Source organism: Cavia porcellus, unplaced genomic scaffold, assembly GCF_034190915.1.
Source record: "Cavia porcellus strain 051 isolate PalLab524CR breed Dunkin Hartley unplaced genomic scaffold, mCavPor4.1 scaffold_17, whole genome shotgun sequence".
Classification (NCBI taxonomy): Eukaryota; Metazoa; Chordata; class Mammalia; order Rodentia; family Caviidae; genus Cavia; species Cavia porcellus.
Window position 1 is genome coordinate 42,040,362 of NW_026947500.1, and position 19,342 is coordinate 42,059,703.

Below are 19,342 nucleotides of genomic sequence, written 5' to 3' on the forward strand. Positions count from 1 at the left end.
TCTCTCTGGTGCTTTCCCGTTAGTCTGCTTCCAGCTCATCATGAACTAAGTATTTTGCACCACCAGACTCTCTGTCATGCTGTTCCTGTTTCAGAGCCAGTCAACTGTGCCCGCACCCTCCGAAACCGTGAGCCAAGTTAACCCTCTCCTCCTTTAAGTTCCAGGTGTATGTTGTCCTGTCCAGCAATGGGAAGGCGACCATTAGAGGCACTGTTTGTTATTTACAGAGGGACATGAAAAATAAATACACAAAAAGATTTAAACGTGGCTAATGATGGCAACTTTATTTATACTACTGCCAAATGAAGAACATCCCAGGTCTGTAAGAATGAGGAAGTTTTGGATGTGTCCTCCACAATAAAAGGGATTTTAGGGACAGTCAGCAGTATGGAGGAATCATAAAACATGCTAAGCCAAAGAAGGCACAAGCCTGGCATGGTGGCTCACACCTGTAATCCCAGTACTCAGGAGATAGAGGCAGGAGGATCGTTGCAAGTTTGAGACCAACCTGGGCTACAAAGTGAGCTCAGAGCCAGTCTGAACTGCATAGCAAGGCACAGTCTCAAAAAGACCAAACCCCCTCCAAAAACAAAACAAACAAAGAAAAAAGAAGGCACAGGCTTAAAAATACACAGTGCCTAAATCCACTTACATCAGTGCTTCTCAACTAGAAGCAACTGTGTACCTCAGGGACACCTGCAGTGCCTGGAGACACTTTTGGTCGTCATATCTGGGACTGTGTTACTGCTACTGACACTGTAGGACCACGAAGGGCTGCGAACTATCACCGGTTAGATGCCAGGAATGCTGCTAAGGATCCTTCCTTGCAGGAGACATCCCTATCTCTTAGTGCAAGATGCTATGACAAACTGCCAGAGGCTGGGTGACTTAAACAACAGCTGCTTATTTCTCACAGTTCTGGATGTCAGCAGTCCAAGAGGAAAGGCCAGGGGACCTGATGCTTGGTGAGACTGCCTGGTTTTCTTCTCTTCCATGTCTCTCCTTTGGAGGGCACTGAAGCCCCACATGAAGACTATCCCCATGATCTGGCTACTTCCCAGAGGCCCCATGTTCCTCCCAGAGTCATCCTTCTCTGGGTGGTCTTCGCCCTGATTTCAGAGGTAGCTGCCTAGTACCCACGCGGGCAATGTGGCCCCCACCTCCCCTGTGTTCCTATGCACAGGACACTGTGATGGTGCACACTTCAGTGCATTTGACCTTTACTCAGCCCTTTATGGAAGCGCTGAATTTTTTTTTTATGTCACATATCCTAATGTTTATAAAGGAAAGTGAAAACAACATAACAGTTTTCTCTATTGAGCAGGAAATTGAGGCTCAGAGAGGTTGAAACTGCTCACACAGCTAATCTGTGACAGAGCTGGGCTTTGAGCAGAAGGCCACCCCAAAGCCAGCGCTGGTAACCAGCCCATGACCCTGCATGGGACTGTGGGGTGCGTCTCTGGACCCAACCACAGCAGATAAAGATGACAAGGTCCAGGTCATTGCTTCTGATGCTCTATCAGGTGCTGCAGAGCTAGTGATGGCTCCATCTCCCACCTCCCTGTGGCCAGGAGTCTAGTGGCCCAGTTTTGTTTCTTCTCTTCAGGTTGGACTTGGGGCTGGACTTTCTTTGGGCATAAAAGTGCCGTTTCACCACCCCCACCTGCCAGCGGGCTCTTTGTGTCTTCCAGGGTGTCCGTGCCCCTTACTGTACTGCTCTCCGAGGGACCCCAAGTCTTTCTGCTGCGCTAGGTCAGTGGCAGAGGGCAGAGCCCAGCTCTGCCTTGTCTGTGTTTTCTGCAAGTGGGAATCATTGTGTTTAATGTGGTCTCTGTGATTGGACCAGCAGAGCTCATTTTAATCTGTAGATCTCTTTTCTTGATTTCTGATTTGGGGTGACCAAGTTTTGAACGTTAGTTTTCCTAAGACAGTAATTTTGTTTTTAAAGTCTTTTTTTGAAAATTGGATCACGTCTCCCGTTCCCTTTTTAAAAAATTTGAGACAGGTCTCGCTAAACTGCTAAGCTTCCCGGGCTGGCTCAGACTCACCATCTTCCTGCCTCAGCCTCGCAGGATGCTGAATAGCAGAATATCAGTTTTCTTGACATTGAATCTGGGATCTTTCAGAGAGGCTCCAGAATGTTTTGATTCTGTAATTCTTGTGTAATTGGTGAAGACACTGGTTCCAGGGACAATCTTCAGCCCTGTTATTGTGCCAGGTTATCAGAAACGATAGTTAAAGCTTCAAAACTTGATTGTTTCCACTCATGTAAAAACTGATTAGAGCACACTCAGGGCTCTTCTTGCAACAATACCCCTTTTACACATTTGCATTCTCAGACAATTTTCTGAGGAGGAGAAGGAAGTGCATTCTCCAGAATCCTTCAAGCATGAAATTCGATCTATCAGCGGTGATGTGGTGTGTCAAAAGTGCAGGGAACACTAATCTAAGACACCTGTCCTCTGATGTGCGAAAGGGTAGAAAAACAAGGATAGAGTTGTAAAGGAGGGCTTCACATCAGGGACTGGTTTGCTGGATTCTTGTTATACTTCAGATTGACGCCCCAAGCCTCCACCTTGGGCTGCTAGCCAATCAGATGAAACCACACACACTCAGCGCCCTGCCATGGTCTCCACCTATGCTCACGGCAGACATGGCTAATCGATCACAGCCTTGTCTCCTGCTGAGACACAGCCTGCTCAGCTCAGTACTCTAGGAAGCCACTAGCGAGGGGTAGGAATCCATAGCAAGATGAAAGCTGTTTGCTATTCCTGATACTTTTCCTTTGATACAAAGATAAGTAAATATAGGTGCTTTTTTTTTCTTTTTTGTGATGCTGAGAACCAAACTCAGAGCCTCAAGCATGCTGAGCCAATGCTCTGCCATTGAGCTCCACCCCTAGTCTGGGAGCGGTGCTCAAGTCTAGACTCTGAGCTGAGCAGACCCAGCATTCAGGGAGAACTAATCATGGGGAGCAGAGGTGTCTCTAATATGGACAGGCAGCAGCCTGCATCAGGAAGGGAGCAAGCAGGGGACACAGATTCAGCAGAAGAGAAAGAGGAAGCTGGGCAGCTGGAGCTGGAAAGAAGTCGCGATGCCAGCTGCTAAAGGCCCTTGAACGCCACACAGAAGAAGATTTGCATTCTGTTTTCTGAATGGCACCGCATGCCTTCTTTTCTGACTTCCCTTCCTGAAGAGTGGAGACTTCAAGCGTCCCTGGATGGCCGCAGCTACCCCGGCTTTGGGCCACAGGCCTGCTCCTTGCCTGACTCTCTGCCTGTCCACTTCCTCTTGCTGACTGTAGGGGCTGGTGGCCACGGCTGACAGGAACCAAGCCCCTCTCAGTAAGGTCTTGGCAGGAAAGGAGTGCACAGTCCTCCTGGGAGACAAGGACATGCCACTTGGCAGGCATGGACAGAGACATGGGCAGAGCCTCGGGCAGTGAAGGACTCGGTATGGAAGGGTGAGTGTTGTGGAGCCTGGAGTAGCAGGCACAGGTGACATTCAGGAGTGGACGAAAGCCACCCAACACAGGCCAGTTTGTTTGAACAGAGATAGTTGCCAGGCAGGAGCCAAGCTGTCGTTGAAGGAAGGGGCAACTTGGCAGGGAGGGAGCGTCCTGTCACCATCTGTGCCAGCAGGGCTTCCCTCGGGCCTGGAACACCGCTGACAGTGGGACAGGAAGTGTGGCACAGGTCAGCCGGGCTCAGCACAGGAGGACTCAGAGGGGCTTTGGCGGCAGCAGTGGTTTCCCATCCGGCTCTCACCCCTCCAATGTTCAATTCCTTGCAATATCCACAAATTCCGGGCACAAGGCATTGCGTTTTCATGGACTGAGTCCTTAGGACAGCTCAGCAGCTAAGACACAGCCGATGGGGCTGCCCGATGACACGTGGGAAGCTCCTGTCACTGGCTGGAGGTCGCACGTGGAGGGAAGGACGGATCGGGCTGCACCCACAGCCCTGTGGTCTGCTCCTCGGCTGCTCATCTGTGGCGGAGAAATCAAATCACTCCGCTCTGGTCCTGTAAGGATGGCGTGGTGACCCACGCTGCTCATCCATCCAGCTGCCTTTCCATTTCTGCTGCAGTCAGCTCAGGCTCCCCAAGGTGATCAGGCAGCGCCAAGGAGCTGAGGGTCCTGTTGGCAGCAGGGACTGCAGGTGTGGTCACCCTTCTGTGCCCCTGAAGAGGTCCGTGGGGTGCTGGCCTGGGGACAGTCTGTGGAGCCGTGGAGCTTGCCAGGCTCCCTGTGGAAGCCTTGGCTCATTTTTTAAAGACTCCAAACCACTAGTTGAGCCAGAAACCAGGTCCGGGCTGTGAACACCTTAGCTGTATCCTGCACGGTGTCACAGGCTGCAGACCCAGGAACCGCTCAGCCCCCAGGAGCACTGTATGGCACAGGGGCTGCTGGTAGAACAGGCCATTGACTGACTCTGCCCTTCTCCATATTGACTGTAAGTACATCAGCGTTTCACTCTACACTCTGGGAGGCTGAGGCAGCAGGATTGTGAGTTTGAGCCCTGCCTGGGTAGCTTAGTGTTTCTTGTTTTGCTAAATGTCATCCCCATCTGTTTGGATACATGAAACCCACTGTCATCTGCTAACCTCTCTTTCTTCCTGAGCTCACAAGTGGCCCACCCTGAAAGCCAGTCTGTTTCTTACAAACCTCTGCCACCACACTGGTCAGGCCACCCGTGTCTCTCTGTTGTGATTTATGTTAGTGGCTCCCAAGACTCATGCAATTATGGATGCGACCAAATCTAGCCTTTGTGATTGGTTTGTTGTCTAGTCCTCGGATTGGTCGTGTGAGTGCTTATACCCACCTAGGGGTGGAGCCAGGATATGATGTAGTGGCCGGAAGAAGGTGAGTTTTTCTCTTTTGCTGTTTGTGGCCGCTATGAATGGCAGCCTTGGCACACCGCCCTGCCTTGGAGCCGCTGGGAATGCACTGAAATCTCCAAGAACTGTAAGAAATAAACCTTTCCTTCCCAGCTTTGGGCGTCAGGTATTTTGTCTTGACAACGGGTAAATGTAACTAAGGCACTCTCCAATCCTTCCCCAGATCTCCCCAGGTCTCCCCATTTCTGTTCTCCTCCATCCAGTCTTCTCCACATGGCACCCGGGAAGATCTTCCCGAAATTCAGATCCAATCCCTACCTGCTCCAGACCTTTCAGAAGCTCCCGCTGCTCCTGTGTTAAAAGCCTACATGTGGTGGCCCTGGAGCCCCTGGGAGGGTGGTGCTATACCAGCCTGGCCCACCATTCACTCCTTACCATTCCTTCTTGTGCCCTCACTTGAGACCTCATTTAGTCCCTCCTATGTGATACTTCTTGCCACAGGGCCTTTGCATGTATCTTATGCCTAGCATCTTTGAAAGCCTCATCTTCTATCCCTTTACCCAGTAAGTGACACTCACTGTATGCAACTCAGGTGTGCAAGATAGTCTGTTTGGGGAAGGGCATAAAATAATAGCATTTCATCTTATAATTTATTTTCATTTTATTATTTAAAGAGGTGTGATTGTACATGCTGTATTAGGTACAAGATGTATTAATGTAAATGCATAAACAATACATAAGCACATATGTGCTTCATAAGAAATTATGGATCCACCATAAGGGGTTCAACATGTTTTTACAGGCTAGGCAGGGTGGTGCATGCCTGTTATACCAGCAATGGGGAGGCTGAGTCAGGAAGATCACTGCAAGTTCAGGGCTTGCCTGGGCTTCATACTGAGTTGAAGTCCAGTGGAAATACATAGTTTTTAAAGACAGGGGTCTCCAGCTCTGCGGCAGATCAGAGCAGGTCTCAGTGACCACTTCCTGGAGGCCCCTGAGCTCCCGCACCACTCCTGTCACACACAGGGAAATGATTCACAGGCACCTAAGTGTGCTCTGAGTCAGTGCGGAGGCTGCCGGGGGCTTTTGTGAGCGCTGCCTCATTCTGTGTTCAGCGTCTCTCAGCGAACCTTACCCCTGCCTCGTTTCCTCCTCCAGGAAGCTGAGGGTCAGCCTGGCGGGGCTGCCTAGCTAGAACAGGATTGATTCTGAATTCACACTCAGGCTTATTTTTTTTAGTCTGTTTGCATCTTATTATAGCTCATCGTTTTAATCATGAGATGAGTATTTTCATTTTAAGGGCCAGTTTTCTCTTTTGGGTAGCAGATGAGTCCATTTTCCATGAATGAACATATATATATATATATATATATTTGTTTTGTTTTGGTAGCAGGAATTGAACTCAGGATCTTGCACTTGCCAGGCAGGCCCTGTGCCTGCTGAGCTATATCTTTTGCACTCCCGTGAACCCAGTGCTGAGTAATTCATACAAAAAAAAAAAAAAAAAAAAAAAAAGAAAAGGGAGAGAGATTTCGTGGCTCAAAATTTTGGAGGCTGGTAGTCCCAGTAGCATGGCATCAAGGGCCCACAGCATGACACTAGAGTGGGGACACACACAGGATGGAGAGGTCACATGGCAAGACAGGAAGCCAGAAAGTGATTCTGGGGTGCTGTTCACTCTTATGCACCCCTGTCCTGAACTACCTTAACCTCCTGGGGGCTGGGCAGTGCACTCAGTGATCTCACCAGTCCTGTTAGGCTCCGCCTCTTAAAGGTCCCAGCACCTCATACCACTGTCATACTGGGGACAGATTCCATCCCAAAGACTGTGACCCGACACTGAATCTCGTGGGTGTCTGACATCAAGGGACAGCCTCCAGGGTGGTAGAATGAGGCCAGGTCCCTTTGTGTCCTCTGCGTGTCTGTAAGGGATGGCAGCCTTGCTTCCTGCCTTGAGGACCGGCTCTGTTGGTGTGGAAGTCACAGGCTCATCTGATGACACATTTCTAGCGGGTATGCAGGTCTGGGATGTTTGCTCTTGGAGTAGCTCCCCTGCCTTTGCTGGGTTCTCTCTGAGAGCCATGTGCTTTCTTGGAGGTGAAGCACCAGCCTGCAAATCCGAGAGTACGTGGAGCTGCCAGTTACATGCCTTCCAAGGGAGGGAGCTGTCTAAAATGCAGTTCCCACCAGCTCTTCCTGCAGCCCCATCTGCTTTCTCTAACCACACCTTGGTTTCCAAACTCTGTCCCCTCCAGTGCCCCCACTCATCCTTAACCAAGGGATCAGGGACCGGAAGTGGAGACCCGGAAAAGCCCACTTTAATAAAAAGTGAAGCTAGCTGGGTACAGAGGCACATGCCTGGAATCCCCAGCACTGTATGAAGCTGAAGCAGGAGAATCGCAAGTCTGAGCCCAGCCTGAGCAACTTGTCTCAAAATTTAAAAAAAAAAAAGTTTTACTAATGAAAAGGCTAGAGGTTAGCTCAGTGTGAAGGCCCTGGGGTCAGTGCCACAGCTGCCACACTCCCTGCTTGTGTGGATTCCTTGACAGATGGGGCAAGCCCAAAGAGGCACTGGAAAACTCAGTGCCTTCCCTCGCCTCTCTGCGCCTGGGATTTGTATTCTGGCTTCCGGAAGAGGCAGCAGCCCCTCCTCGCTTCCTGCTTCGTTTGCTCACCCAGTCTCTCTCATTCAGTCACTCGAGCTTCCTCTTGGCTTCTGATATCTACTAAGCCCTGCTCAGCTTTCTAAGAAGAAAACGTGTGCCTTGGATTTAATGAGCAGACAAGGGTGGGTGAGTCAGTGGAAGATGTCAAAATACTGGAGGCTCAGTGTGGGTCAAAGGTGCAGCATCCCAGAATTCCACAGGGCTCTCCCTCCTGCCTTGTTTATAGTTACATATGCAGAGCCCTCCCTTGTTGGTCGTTTAACTGTACTATGTTCCTGGAAGTGCGCTGGCCGGTGGATTCCACAAGGCAGCTGGTTGTATGCCATTAGTTTAATGGAGAGAATGATAATGCAGACCAAGTCTGCCCCTAAGCCCCCAGTCAGCGTCCTGCACAAATTGCCTAGGAGTTTTCTATAATCTAAAGTGGCGGAAGCACGCGTCACCTAAAGAATCAGCGCTTACTGAATCTCCTGGGGGAGAAAACCCATGTGTGAGAGCATCACAGCAGCCCTGCTGAGGATGCCACACTGGCCTGGCAATGCCCACACATGAGGAAATGATGTGGGAAGATGCTATATAACACCTGGGATCGTAGGGCCCCCAGGGATGGGGGCGAAGCATGATGAGGTTCATGGGGGGCTAAAGCTTGGGAATGGGGGGGCAAGGACAGACATTCAACATAATTATGGAGCAGAGCAGCAGGTGCCAACTTGATGGGCAGAACAGGAGAGTCAGGACACCACCGGCCCCACTCCTGTAAGACTCCTGGGCCACACCGAGCTTTCACCACGCCCATGTGGATTATCTGAATAAGTACTCACCACAGCAGTGAATGTGTGTTAAAACCTTGCCGTGGGCTGGGGATTTAGCTCAGCGGCATAAGCACCTGCCTTGCAAGCAGGCAGTCGTGAGTTCGATCCCTGGTACCGATAAAAAACAAAAAAACAAAAAACCAAAACCTTGCCAGTGATGGATGAGTGTGTTAAAAATGAAAGTCAGAGCAGCCCAAACAATCCTTTTCAAAAGTGGGAAAAAGACCTAAGTAATTCCTCAAAAGAAGCCATGCACGTGGACAACAGGTACGTGAAAAACTCCTCAGCACTATCATCATGGTTTGTGTCTAGAGGTCTCCCCAAGTGTACTTAGGTGGGTTTTGGAAGGTGACTGGATCCTGGGGGCCTATAGCTGAATTGCTTTGGGAGTCGGGGTGTGGCTGGAAGGGGTGGGTCACGGAGGGCTTGACCCGGAAGGGTTTATCTCCATTCCCAGGTCCTCCCTTCACTCTGCTGCCTGGCTGCCAGGCTATGAGCAGCCCTCCTCTGCCGTGTTCCTGTGCCATGCTGTCTCCTGTGCCATGCTGTCCTGCCTTGGAGCCAGCTAAGAACTGAAATGTGAACCAAAATAAATGTCTCCTCTTTAATCTGTTGGTGTCAGGTATTGAGTTCTACCAATGAGAAGGTGACTAAGACAGTCACAAATCATTAGGAAAATGCAAATCCAAACCACATAGAGGAGCTACCTTCCTCCAGTTGGAATGGCCAGTATCAAAAAAGACAAGGCAGCAAGTGCTGGGGATGAAGTGGGGAAAGAGAATTTCTGCACTGTTGGGGAGAATAAAAGTAAGGCACAGCCATTATTTCCTGAGGGTCCTGAAAAAATGCAAATGCCATGTGATCCAGCAATCACCTTCTGGGTATACATGCAAAGAAGAGACATCTGCATTCCCATGTTAGCTGGGACTGGGATCAACTTCAACAGTCAAGGATGGTTGGATGCATAAAGGAAATGCGGTAGGTACACATAATGGAACATTATCCAGCTGGGAAATAAACAGAATCCCATCATATGTGACAACGTGGATCAGGTCAGACCCAGAAAGACAAACGCTATATGATCTCACTCAGATGTGTAAGTTCCAAAATAGTTCATGTCGCAGAAGTAGAGAGGAGAATCGTGTCACAGAGGCTTCGGAGGGCAGAGAGGTGGGAGGTAAGGAGAGCCTGGCCGACAGGTTTAGAGTTACAGTTACATAGAAGGAATGAGTGCCCGTGTTGTGTGGCACAGGGAAGTCACTGTGGTTCTGTCCCAGTCACTTTCCCACTGCTGGACACCATACCCAACAGGCCCAGCTCAAAGGAGCAGAGGTTTCTGGCTCATGGTTGCGGTCTGTGGTTGGCTGGCTCCAGGGCAGAAACAAGATGGCAGAGGGGATGATGGGCAAAGAGTGATTCTTACCAGGCAGCCAAGAAGCTGAGGGAGAAAGTTGTGGAGCCAAGGAGAGACACACCCTCTAGGCCACGCCCTCTACTAACCAGCCCTGCCCCCACTCCAGCTATGGATTCCTAGATGGATCAAAACACTGATGAGTATCGAGCACCCATGACCCAGTCACTTTCTAGAAGATTCACCTCTGAACACATGAGGTATCGGGGAGCGTTATAGATCAAACCACAACAGCAATAATGTACTCAATATTTCAAAATCTCTAGAAGAGAGGTTTATGAGTCCTCTCACTACAGTGATTATGGTAACCACCCTTATTGGATCATTCCACAATATACAGATGTGCTGAAACGACATTGCATACAATACGATTACTGTGTACCAATTTAAAAATTCCTGCCTCATACAGAGAATATTACATATTAGCAATTATTTTGTCACTATATGAATTTTTACTTGCTGCATTTTGTTCACATGCCAATTCACTGGCTAAGTTTTTCAATAAATATGCTTTTCAGGGTTGTAAATTGGAATACATAAGGATAACTCTAAAATAAGATGTTGGGATTTTTAATATGAAACACTTAAAAACGTTACTATGAGATACAGTTTGCACCCACTAGAGTGACAGTGAGCAGGAAAGGAAGAGTGTAATAAGTGATGGGGAAGAGATGGGAAATTAGAGCCCTCAGAGTTTGTGCCGGGGGAAAGGAGAATGATGTGGCCTTTCGGGAAAGCAGTTTGGCAATTCTTCCAAAATTAAATGTAGAGTGACTGTAAGATAGGAAACTCAACTCTTTGGTGTACAGTTAAATGGATTGAGAGAAGATATTCAAATAAATACACAGGAATGAACTCAGCTGTCCTATTCACAAAACACAACAGAATTAACCCAAATGGCCACCACAGGATAAAAAGACTAACATAAATTGTGCGTGTGTATAACATTTTTTCAGACACAAAAATAAGAAACTGACACATGGTATGATATGGATAGAATTGAAAACATGCTAAGTGTAAGATGCCAGACTCAGAAGGATCCTTGTTGCACAGGTCTCTTCATATGAAATGTTCAGAAGGGAGAGATAGAGTGATGCAGGGTTTTCTTCTGGAGTGAGGGAATGTTCTAGAACTAGAGAATGTTCTCAAATATAGTCCACATGCCTGTTGTGAGGTGACTGAACGATGTGAATGTATTAAATGCACAGATTCAGACTAGTTTAAGTGGTTAATTTCATGTGAATTTTACCTTAATACAAAAATGCTTTGAATCACAGCTTTCATACCATCCACACATAGCTCCATGGCCTCCTAGGAGGATTAGTAAATGTTTTGGTACAGACATGAGTGAAGAACCCTGCTCACCCAAGCCCTGCCTATCTCTCAGCCCCTCGAGACTTTCTCCTGCCCCAGGACTTTTGCACAAGCTCCTTCCTCTGAGTGGAGCCCCAGACACCCTGCCGTACTGTTCTGATTAACTTATCCTCCAGCTCCAACTCTCTGCTGGACCAACAATGCCCAGAAAAGCCTCCCCTGTCCTTTGTAACTGAATCAGCTCCACCTTGCACCCTTATAGAACTAGCAACACTCACCACCACACACACACTTTATTTGTTCTCTGCTTCTATTTCCTGTGGCTTCCCCCATGCATAAATATCTTGGGAGTAGGTCACTGTAGTACTGGAGGGGGGGCAGTCACCACTAGGTTCCCACCCCTAGCATTGTCCAGGGCACACAGTGTGTGTTCAATAAACATGATCAAGAGAGGAAGAAGTGCAGGAAAGGACAGAAGAAGGGTAGAAAGAAGAGAGAAAAGAATACTCCCTTTCATCTGTTTTTCTTTAGCGCTCTGGTAACTCATTCCACTTATTAAACTGCCTAGGGGTGTTCTTGGTATGCACAGGCATGTCCAGCCCTGTTTGCATGAGCAGAGGCCCTTAGTGCCCAGTGCTTGGCTCTGTGAAGCAGTTCTCCTCCACCCTCAAAGCATGATTTCCCAACAGGGAAGCTCTGGGGGTGCTGAGTTATGGGACACTGGAGCTGTCATTGGCTACTAGGACACTGTCTAAATCATGCACCAGAGTCCCTAAAACTCTGAAAAGGGTACAGCAATATTTTCTACAGAGTTAATGAAAGGTTCTGGTGACCCACAGTTCTACAAAGAGAAGAACCATGCATTTCAGTATCTATCTGGTTCTGTACCCAGGGGAGAAGTTAGGGAAGGAAAAGGAGATGTGACAGGTGAGGACCTGCCTCTGGAAGGACAGGACCAACAGGCACAGTCATAGCGGTCCACTGGCTGAGGGTTTCGAAGGGCTTAGTGTTTCCGGCAGGGATGTGCTCATCCCCCTGAAATAAGCTATGCTAATTTCTTGGTGAAAAATTCTTACTGTCTTCTCTGTTGCTAAGCAACCAGCCCAAACATGTTTACTGTGTCAAATCTCTCCCAAGGGTCCCAAACTGCACCTGTGCCTGAAGCCAGGATGTTCGAGGCAGCAAAGCTATGACAGCACCAGAGGTTTTGGGTGCTGACACACAGAGGAGCAGGGCTCATAAGGGTCTGTATATAATTTTGACTAATTTCCTTTTGCTAAGTTCTGCCAAGTGATCCAGAGTATAGGCTCTGGAGCCAAACTCCCTAAATGTGATGCCCGGCTCTGCCACTGAAGAGGTGACTGAAGCAATCTGTGGTTCACTTTTCTCATCTGTGAAATGAAAACAGTAATAATGCATATTGCATAGGTTTTTTGTCGGAATTGGAATTAATGTGGTTGAAGTGCTTCAAACAGTGGTTAGTACAGATGAGGGACTCCATAAATGCAAGCGATTCTACCTTTGTTATTTATTACCCTATGGAAATGGAGCTGTCATTGTTGCTGTCGTTGTTTACCTAGGTGGGAGAGTTTATCAGTCAGCAGGATACTAATAGGAATCTGAGAAATGAATCTTTTAAAAGGCTGGGAATCGGGCCAGTAAAGTAGGTTCAGGAGGCCCTGGGTTCATTCCCCAGGATCAAAATTGAGTCAGTGAGTAAATAAGTAAGTAAATACATGACTAGGAATTCTTGTAGCTCCACAGCAGCCCAGAGTTGAATCAGTTCCAGAAGTGGGGTTAGCAGGGTTTAGCAATGACTGTGGCCTCCTTGATCTTTGATGGACAGGGAGACCCCCAGGAGAGCAACAAGCAGCCTGAACTAGCAGGAGCTATGTTTTGAACACAAGGTGGGAATAACTCTGAAAGGTTTCCCAAGCCGGTAACATGCTCATGGTGAGGCTTGTTCTGTTGTATGTGGCTCCCATCTCAGGAAGAACATATGTCTTTTCAAAGCTATGTCCCAGGCCTAGGGACTGCTCACTAACCTTTAATGAATGAAGTAATTAGCAGAGAATGTCAGCCCACCTTTACTCCTACAAGCATAATGAAGGCACCTGGGGTGGAGGTGTCCTGGGGTCCGAGAGTGAGGACCTGCCACTGGGAAAGGACTGATGGACATATTATATACAAATTCAGCGTTCATTTATATCAGTTCACCAGACTTGGAATCAATCTACTAGGGTTCCATTGAAAGGCACTTGGGTGCGCCAAGTCTGTGGAGGGAGGATAGGATTTTATAATTTGATAGCACCGAGGCAGGAGGACCTGTGGGTGTGGATGGGAGAGGGGTGGTGACCACTCTACAGGCCAAGCAATTTTGCTAACGTCTTGGAACACCTGTCAGCTTTCTGGGGCTAGCACCAGGGTTCCCCTGCAGACCTCTTATGCATTTGAAAAGATCCATTTAAGGTCGCAAGGCCATGTGGGAGGATGCTAAAAGGCAAGATTTCTGAAAACAGGACCACACCCTACCAGGTACTGGGCTTCAGGGTCCTGGGCTGTGGGAAAGGAGTGGGCTGTCGCTCTGCAGCTCTTTTGCTGGGAAAGAGTCTTGGTCTGAAAGAACCAGCACCAGCTGAGGGGCACTGCACAGATGCCTAGGAAGAAGAGTTTCTGGGGAGAAGGAAGCCAGGGGCATAGATACTGCATGCAAATAAATTTAGAAGCAACCAGCGAAGGGGATGCAGTCACCAGATGCCTGCCTCTCTCTCTTTGCTTAAGCCACCAGGTCACTGTCAAGCTTCCAGAGCTGGGCTGGTGACAGGGATGTCTCTGGTGATCTGGTGACCAGGAGAGGGCAGTGTGACCATGCCGAATCCCTTGAATTCAACAAAGGGCTGGCCAAGAAAGGAGGATAAAAGGCCCAGCCAGCTGCGTGTGTGTTTAAGACCAGCAAGCAGAAACCCTCCAGGGCCCTGGAAGGGAACCATAACCACAGGCTTCCACGGTAGCCCACCACCTCGCACTTAGCAGGGCTTCCTGACCTTCCGGGCTCTACGATATTTTTTTTTGTGGTCTAGAGAAGTTCTCTGTGCACTTGAAAAAGCAGAAAATGAAAGACGGAACACTACAAAGGAATACCTAATGAGATCAACTTGCAAACTAGCTATGTGTGTGCTTCTGTATGAGTGCATTAGCCGACAGGATCTAGCAGGGACCTTACTGAACACCGTAATTTAGAATGATGGATGAGCATCAGTGATACTGGGAAGTAGCTGCAACATCCGTAGTTCCAGGACCATCTATGATTTCTCTTGGGGACAAAGTCACGGGGATTAATAATGCTACTGTCATTTCATATATATATATATATATATATATATATATATATATATATATATTTTTTTTTTTTTTTTTTTTTTTTTTTTTTTTGTAGTACTGGGGATTGAACTCAGGGCCTTTGCACTGAGCTACATCTCTAGTCTTTTTAAAGTTTGGAGACGAGTTCCTGCTATGTTGCTAAGTTAGTCAGGCTGGGGTGGAACTTATGATCTTCCTGCTACTTAACACCATCTGCCGGGAGGAGTGGTAAATAGAGATGTGAGTTTTTTCCATCCGAGACCACTTAAACTTAATCTAGACTCTTTGGCAAAGCCTTGGGAAAGTTTCAGAGTTCTTTTCAGAATCACTAGAAATATCAACTTCCTGCAGCCAATCCAGGTCAGAAATCAGATTTCTAAGTCTGGCTTAGAAATGAGAGGAAGAAATTTTTCCAGCAAGGGAGAGGATGCCATCTGGAGACACAGGCAGTGAGTGGGTCTCACCCTACAAACACCCCAGTTTCCAGTGGCACGGGTTACACCTCAGAAATCTCTCCTGGGGCCATGGGAATTAGACTCCGCTCCCCTGCTGCACACCCTTTCTCACTAGGCACAGCTCCAGAGAGCCTTCCTGATTTAGGCCCTCCCTGTGCACCTGTGCTGCTTACATCTGGCGCTGTCACCTGCCGCCCGCTCCCTGGCCACCTTGCACACCGCCTTGTGGACTTTCTTGGACACGGACTGTGTTTCTTCTCTTTATTTACTTTATCTAGGTCAGTGGCTGAGCACAGTGGCGGCCAAGCTACTATGACAAATCAGTGTCACCACATTCACACCTCTCGATCCAGCCCCAGGTTGCCTGATTCCATATCCCCGGGGGGAAACAGGGCAGGGGAGAGGATGTGGAGGGACAGGTGCCAAGTACCAAGTGTTTATCAGATCCCTACAGAGCGAGCACACAAGGTTGGGGAAGCCCAGTGTAACTGGCCGCACATGGAGAGAGAACCCAGACACAGCCGAGCTGGTGGGATGCTAGGATGCCTTTCCTTGTCAACAGTGTCCTATGGGACCCCTATTAGTTTCAGGAGGTGGGAATCAATCGTATCCAAGTAGGCGGATCTGAAAGCCCGGCCCCATTGTAACAAGTGCTGTGAAAGACCCAGGCCACGATTATGGAAAGGTGTAACGGGGAATTCTTTGTTTCTCATGTCAACAGCAAGAAGCCTAGAGGGTGCGAAGCCAGAAGCAAATGAGACACGGGCAGAAAGAAGGTGGCGTATTATACGAATGATCGGAAATCCAGGAGGCCCGAGCCTGCGGAAGGATGGAAGCATCCTGGGGACACTGGAGATACATCAGGCAGGTGAGGGGATGGAGTGGAAACGCTATGACACAGACCCCAAAGTCAGACCAGCTCAGCTCCAGTTGGGGACTGAACCTTCTCTGTGCGGTCTTAGCTAAGTCGCCTGCTCTCTGAACCTCTGTTTCTTTCTCGTTAAGTCAGATCAGCACATGCGCCTTGGCTGAGTTGTTCAATGCATTCAGGAGTATGTTAAAAGCAGTGCCTGGCCCAGGGCTAGGCCACCGTTCGCCTTGGCTTATTCTGCTGAGCCGGGGACAGACACGGTCTGGTTTGGCTTGAACAGATGATCAGCCCTCGTGTGGGCTTCTGGTTGTCAGCAGGACAGAGGTGGGGGGTCCGCTCCACTGGGAATCAGTCCCACCTGCTGTGTCCCTAGCAGTTCTTTCCAGGAAGGGAAGGGAGGGCAGTGCCACCTCTGAAAAGCAGCAGTGTGACTGTCCCTGGAGCAAGACAGGAGGTTGAAGGGTTGGTCACAACTTCCCGATGGGAGCCCGTTGGGTCCCTGCCAGTGGGAGGCCCACCAAAGCCAACCCCAGACTGCTCCAGGTGGCATCCCGCAGCCTGTTTACCAGTGTCAATGTCACTTTGCTGGGATTCTGAGTGCCTCAAGGACAGCAGCCATTCCCCTGCCACTTGCGCTCGCTCTCGGGTAACCAACACAGGCCCACATGCGGGGTCCTGGAAGCTTGTGAATAATTGACTGGAAAAAGGGGGATTTTAGTGCTGCTCCCAGAACTGCAGGACCTTTAAGGAAGCTGGGGGCGGGCAGGGTGGGCGGAGAAGGTCATTTAAGTCGGCTTCCTTCCTCTAAGCACTCTGACAAGACCTTTCTCCATTCCCCGGGGACACGGTGCCAGCCACGTGAGAAACCACACTGGAGATCACAGCTGCTCCAGGGACACGTCTGGACCCCTGGCAGACCCTGCTGCTGCCTTGGGCTGAGGGGACACAGCCCTTTTCTGGACTGAATGAGGGCATAGGATAAAAGCCCTCCGGTCTCCAGTGATGGCTTCAGAGGCATCTTGGGGCTGAGAGCCGCTCAGGGCAGGGAGGGTCCTTTGGAGCCTCCCCCCCCCCCAGTGGTCTCTGCAGACCCCAGCTACCCTGGCCTTTGCACCGGGCTCCCCAGTTAGGGGACAGCCAGCGGGGTGGGAGGAACCAGCTCAGGTTTTCTTCTCTGCACTGTGTCCTGTGCCCAACACAAGCCCCACCACTGTGCTCCCCCTTCTCGTGGACCCCACTTTCCCCCTGTCCCCGGGTCCTGCAGACCTTGCCTTTTCCACAGTCCCTGTCCCCAGCCACTGCTAAACCGCAGTCCCTCTCAGACTCTTCCCCCATCCCTCCCAGCGCCTTGTCCCCTCACAGCCTTGCAGCCCTACACTCCCCGCCCCCACTCCCATCCGCCCCCCCCCCCCCGTGCTCCTCCCTATAACCCTCGCTGCCTTCAGGCTCCTCGCCTAGCCCCCACGCCCCTCTCCTCCAATTATCCTTCCGGACCCCATCCCCCAGCCCTCCGGCCGCTCTTGAGCACATCCTCTGTCCCTCCCTGTCAAACCCTATCACGCCAGGGAGAGGCCACCTCCCCAGGTGTCCCGCGACTGGGACCGCTCACCTGTTGGGCAGGCTGCAGCACCCCCGGTTTCGCCTTCTCTGGGTCGGGCTCGCAGTCCCGCGGCAGCAGTCCCTTCTTGGGGTGCATGTGCCGGCACAAGCAGGTGACCCCGCACAGCGCAAGAATGCTGGTGGCCGTGCCCAGCGTGGCGCCCAGCGCGATCACAGGCACCGAGAGCACCATGGTGGTGCTGGTTCCGCGGGGCTCTTCCCGCCGCCTCCCGCTGCCAGGCTGCTCTCCCGCTGCCGCTGATCCGCGAGCCAGAGGGGCGGGGAGGGAGGCAGCGACCGGGAGGACGTCAGACAGGAGGCTGACCCTGGAGCCGCGTCAGACAGCAACATGTGACCGGACCCCCACCGACAGGAGCCCAGCCTGCCAGGTGGCAGGAGCCTCACCTAGGGTTGTTCTGCCTGCCTGAGGGACAGCTGGGTTCCAGGAGGGCTCAGACCCAGGCCTGTGACTGTACCAGGCTGTTAACCCTCTGTGCACCACTCTCTTTCTCCTCCAGAAAGGGGCTGTTACATCAGTGCCCTCCGAGCTTTGCTAACAGGTAAAGCGGCAGACAGCCCAGCTCACCTGCAGGGAGGCTTCCTACAGGGAGACCAACTCGGGACAATCCAATGTCGTGGTGAACTTCAGTACTTCCATTTGCATCTGTGTCCTGCCTGGGTTCGACCTTGCCGTTCACCTTTCTCATCTCATTTGATCTGCAGAAATTCCCATCCCATGTGTAGAGGAGGGTGCTGGGCTCAGAGGGCACACAGGACAGCTGGAAACACGGTCATGTGGAACCCAACCTCAAGCCTAGGCTCAGAAGGACTCATCTATGGAGGACAGAGAGCATCAGATGCAGCACCTAGGAGTACACACGATTCAGAATAAAAGCATGCTCAGCATTCGGGGAAATTAGAATCACAAGCATGGGGGAGGGGCCGTCTTGGATCAAGACGACAGTGATCACGGTGTTTTCCATTAAGAGCAGAGTCCGATTCAGCAAATATCGGCAAAGCTGGCTGTGCTCCAGGTGAGCTGGACTCTGGTGTGGAGGGCTGTCAGGATTTCACACATGAATTCCCAAGAAACCAGTGAGGGCCCAGTCCACCATCTCTCCAGCTAGCCTCTTCCTGCTGACCTGCAGGTTGAATCTTGCTGGGTGCCCCCATCTAGGTTTTCAGTTATTGATGCCCGAATAAAAACTACCCATGGCTGAGTGGCTTAGAACACTTCCCTACTGACCCTGGCTTTGTGGGTTGGCCAGGCTCAGCTGGGTGGTTTTCAGGGCTACACCTTCTGGGACTGCAGCCATCTGGGGTCCCACTGAGCTGGATGTCCAATGGCTCACTCACGTGGCCAGTCAATAGTGGCCGCTGCAGCAGGAAAAGTGGCAAGACAATTAACACACACTTCAGTTCCCCTCCACTGAGCGTAGCCAGGCAGCAGGAGCGTCATACAGTGTGGTGGCCGGGTTCCAAGAGGCAGGAGGGAAGGCCACCTGTTCTCTTAGGAGCTGGGCTCAGAAGTTCCTCTGATCGGAGCCACAGTCTGCCCCTGATCTTTTCTGTACAGGGTATCAAAAAGGGTGCTTCTGAAATGCAAAACTCATCCTGTCTGTGCATGTGACCTTCCCAGATTCCAGGGAAAAAGTCCGGAAGTAATTTCCATACAAGCCCTCTGTGAGATGATCCCTGTGAGCCTCTCCAGACTCCACCTACTTCCCATTAAGGTCCTGAGCCTCAACTGCTCCCAGCAAGTTACGGTTCATTCAAGGAGCTAACATCTTTAGTGCATTCCAGCTTCACCGATGGGTGCATACAGTGGGGACTAAATGCTGAATGAGTCACATCATGTCATGTAGGAATTGCCGTGGCTTAGAAGGACTCTCATTTGCTATGTGAGCTCCATTTCATTAATTTGACTCTTCCACACATATTGATTTTGTGCCTGCTGTATACCAGGCTTAATTTACCCCCGAGTCCCACTGCTGCCAGCTGTGGAGCTGAACTAC

The 19,342-nt window shown here is 50.3% G+C and overlaps 1 protein-coding gene across 1 annotated transcript in view; it reads right to left on the reverse strand.

Moving 5' to 3' along the window:
- The window catches only part of Syt13 (synaptotagmin 13), a 37,702-nt gene extending 20,054 nt beyond the window's left edge, over positions 1-17,648 (reverse strand). Inside the window, exon 1 of the mRNA XM_063227816.1 lies at positions 17,338-17,648. Coding sequence (XP_063083886.1) covers positions 17,338-17,520 — 183 coding nt within the window. The 5' untranslated portion in view covers positions 17,521-17,648. The remainder of the gene's footprint in view (positions 1-17,337) is intronic.
- Between the last annotated feature and the right edge of the window lie 1,694 nt (positions 17,649-19,342).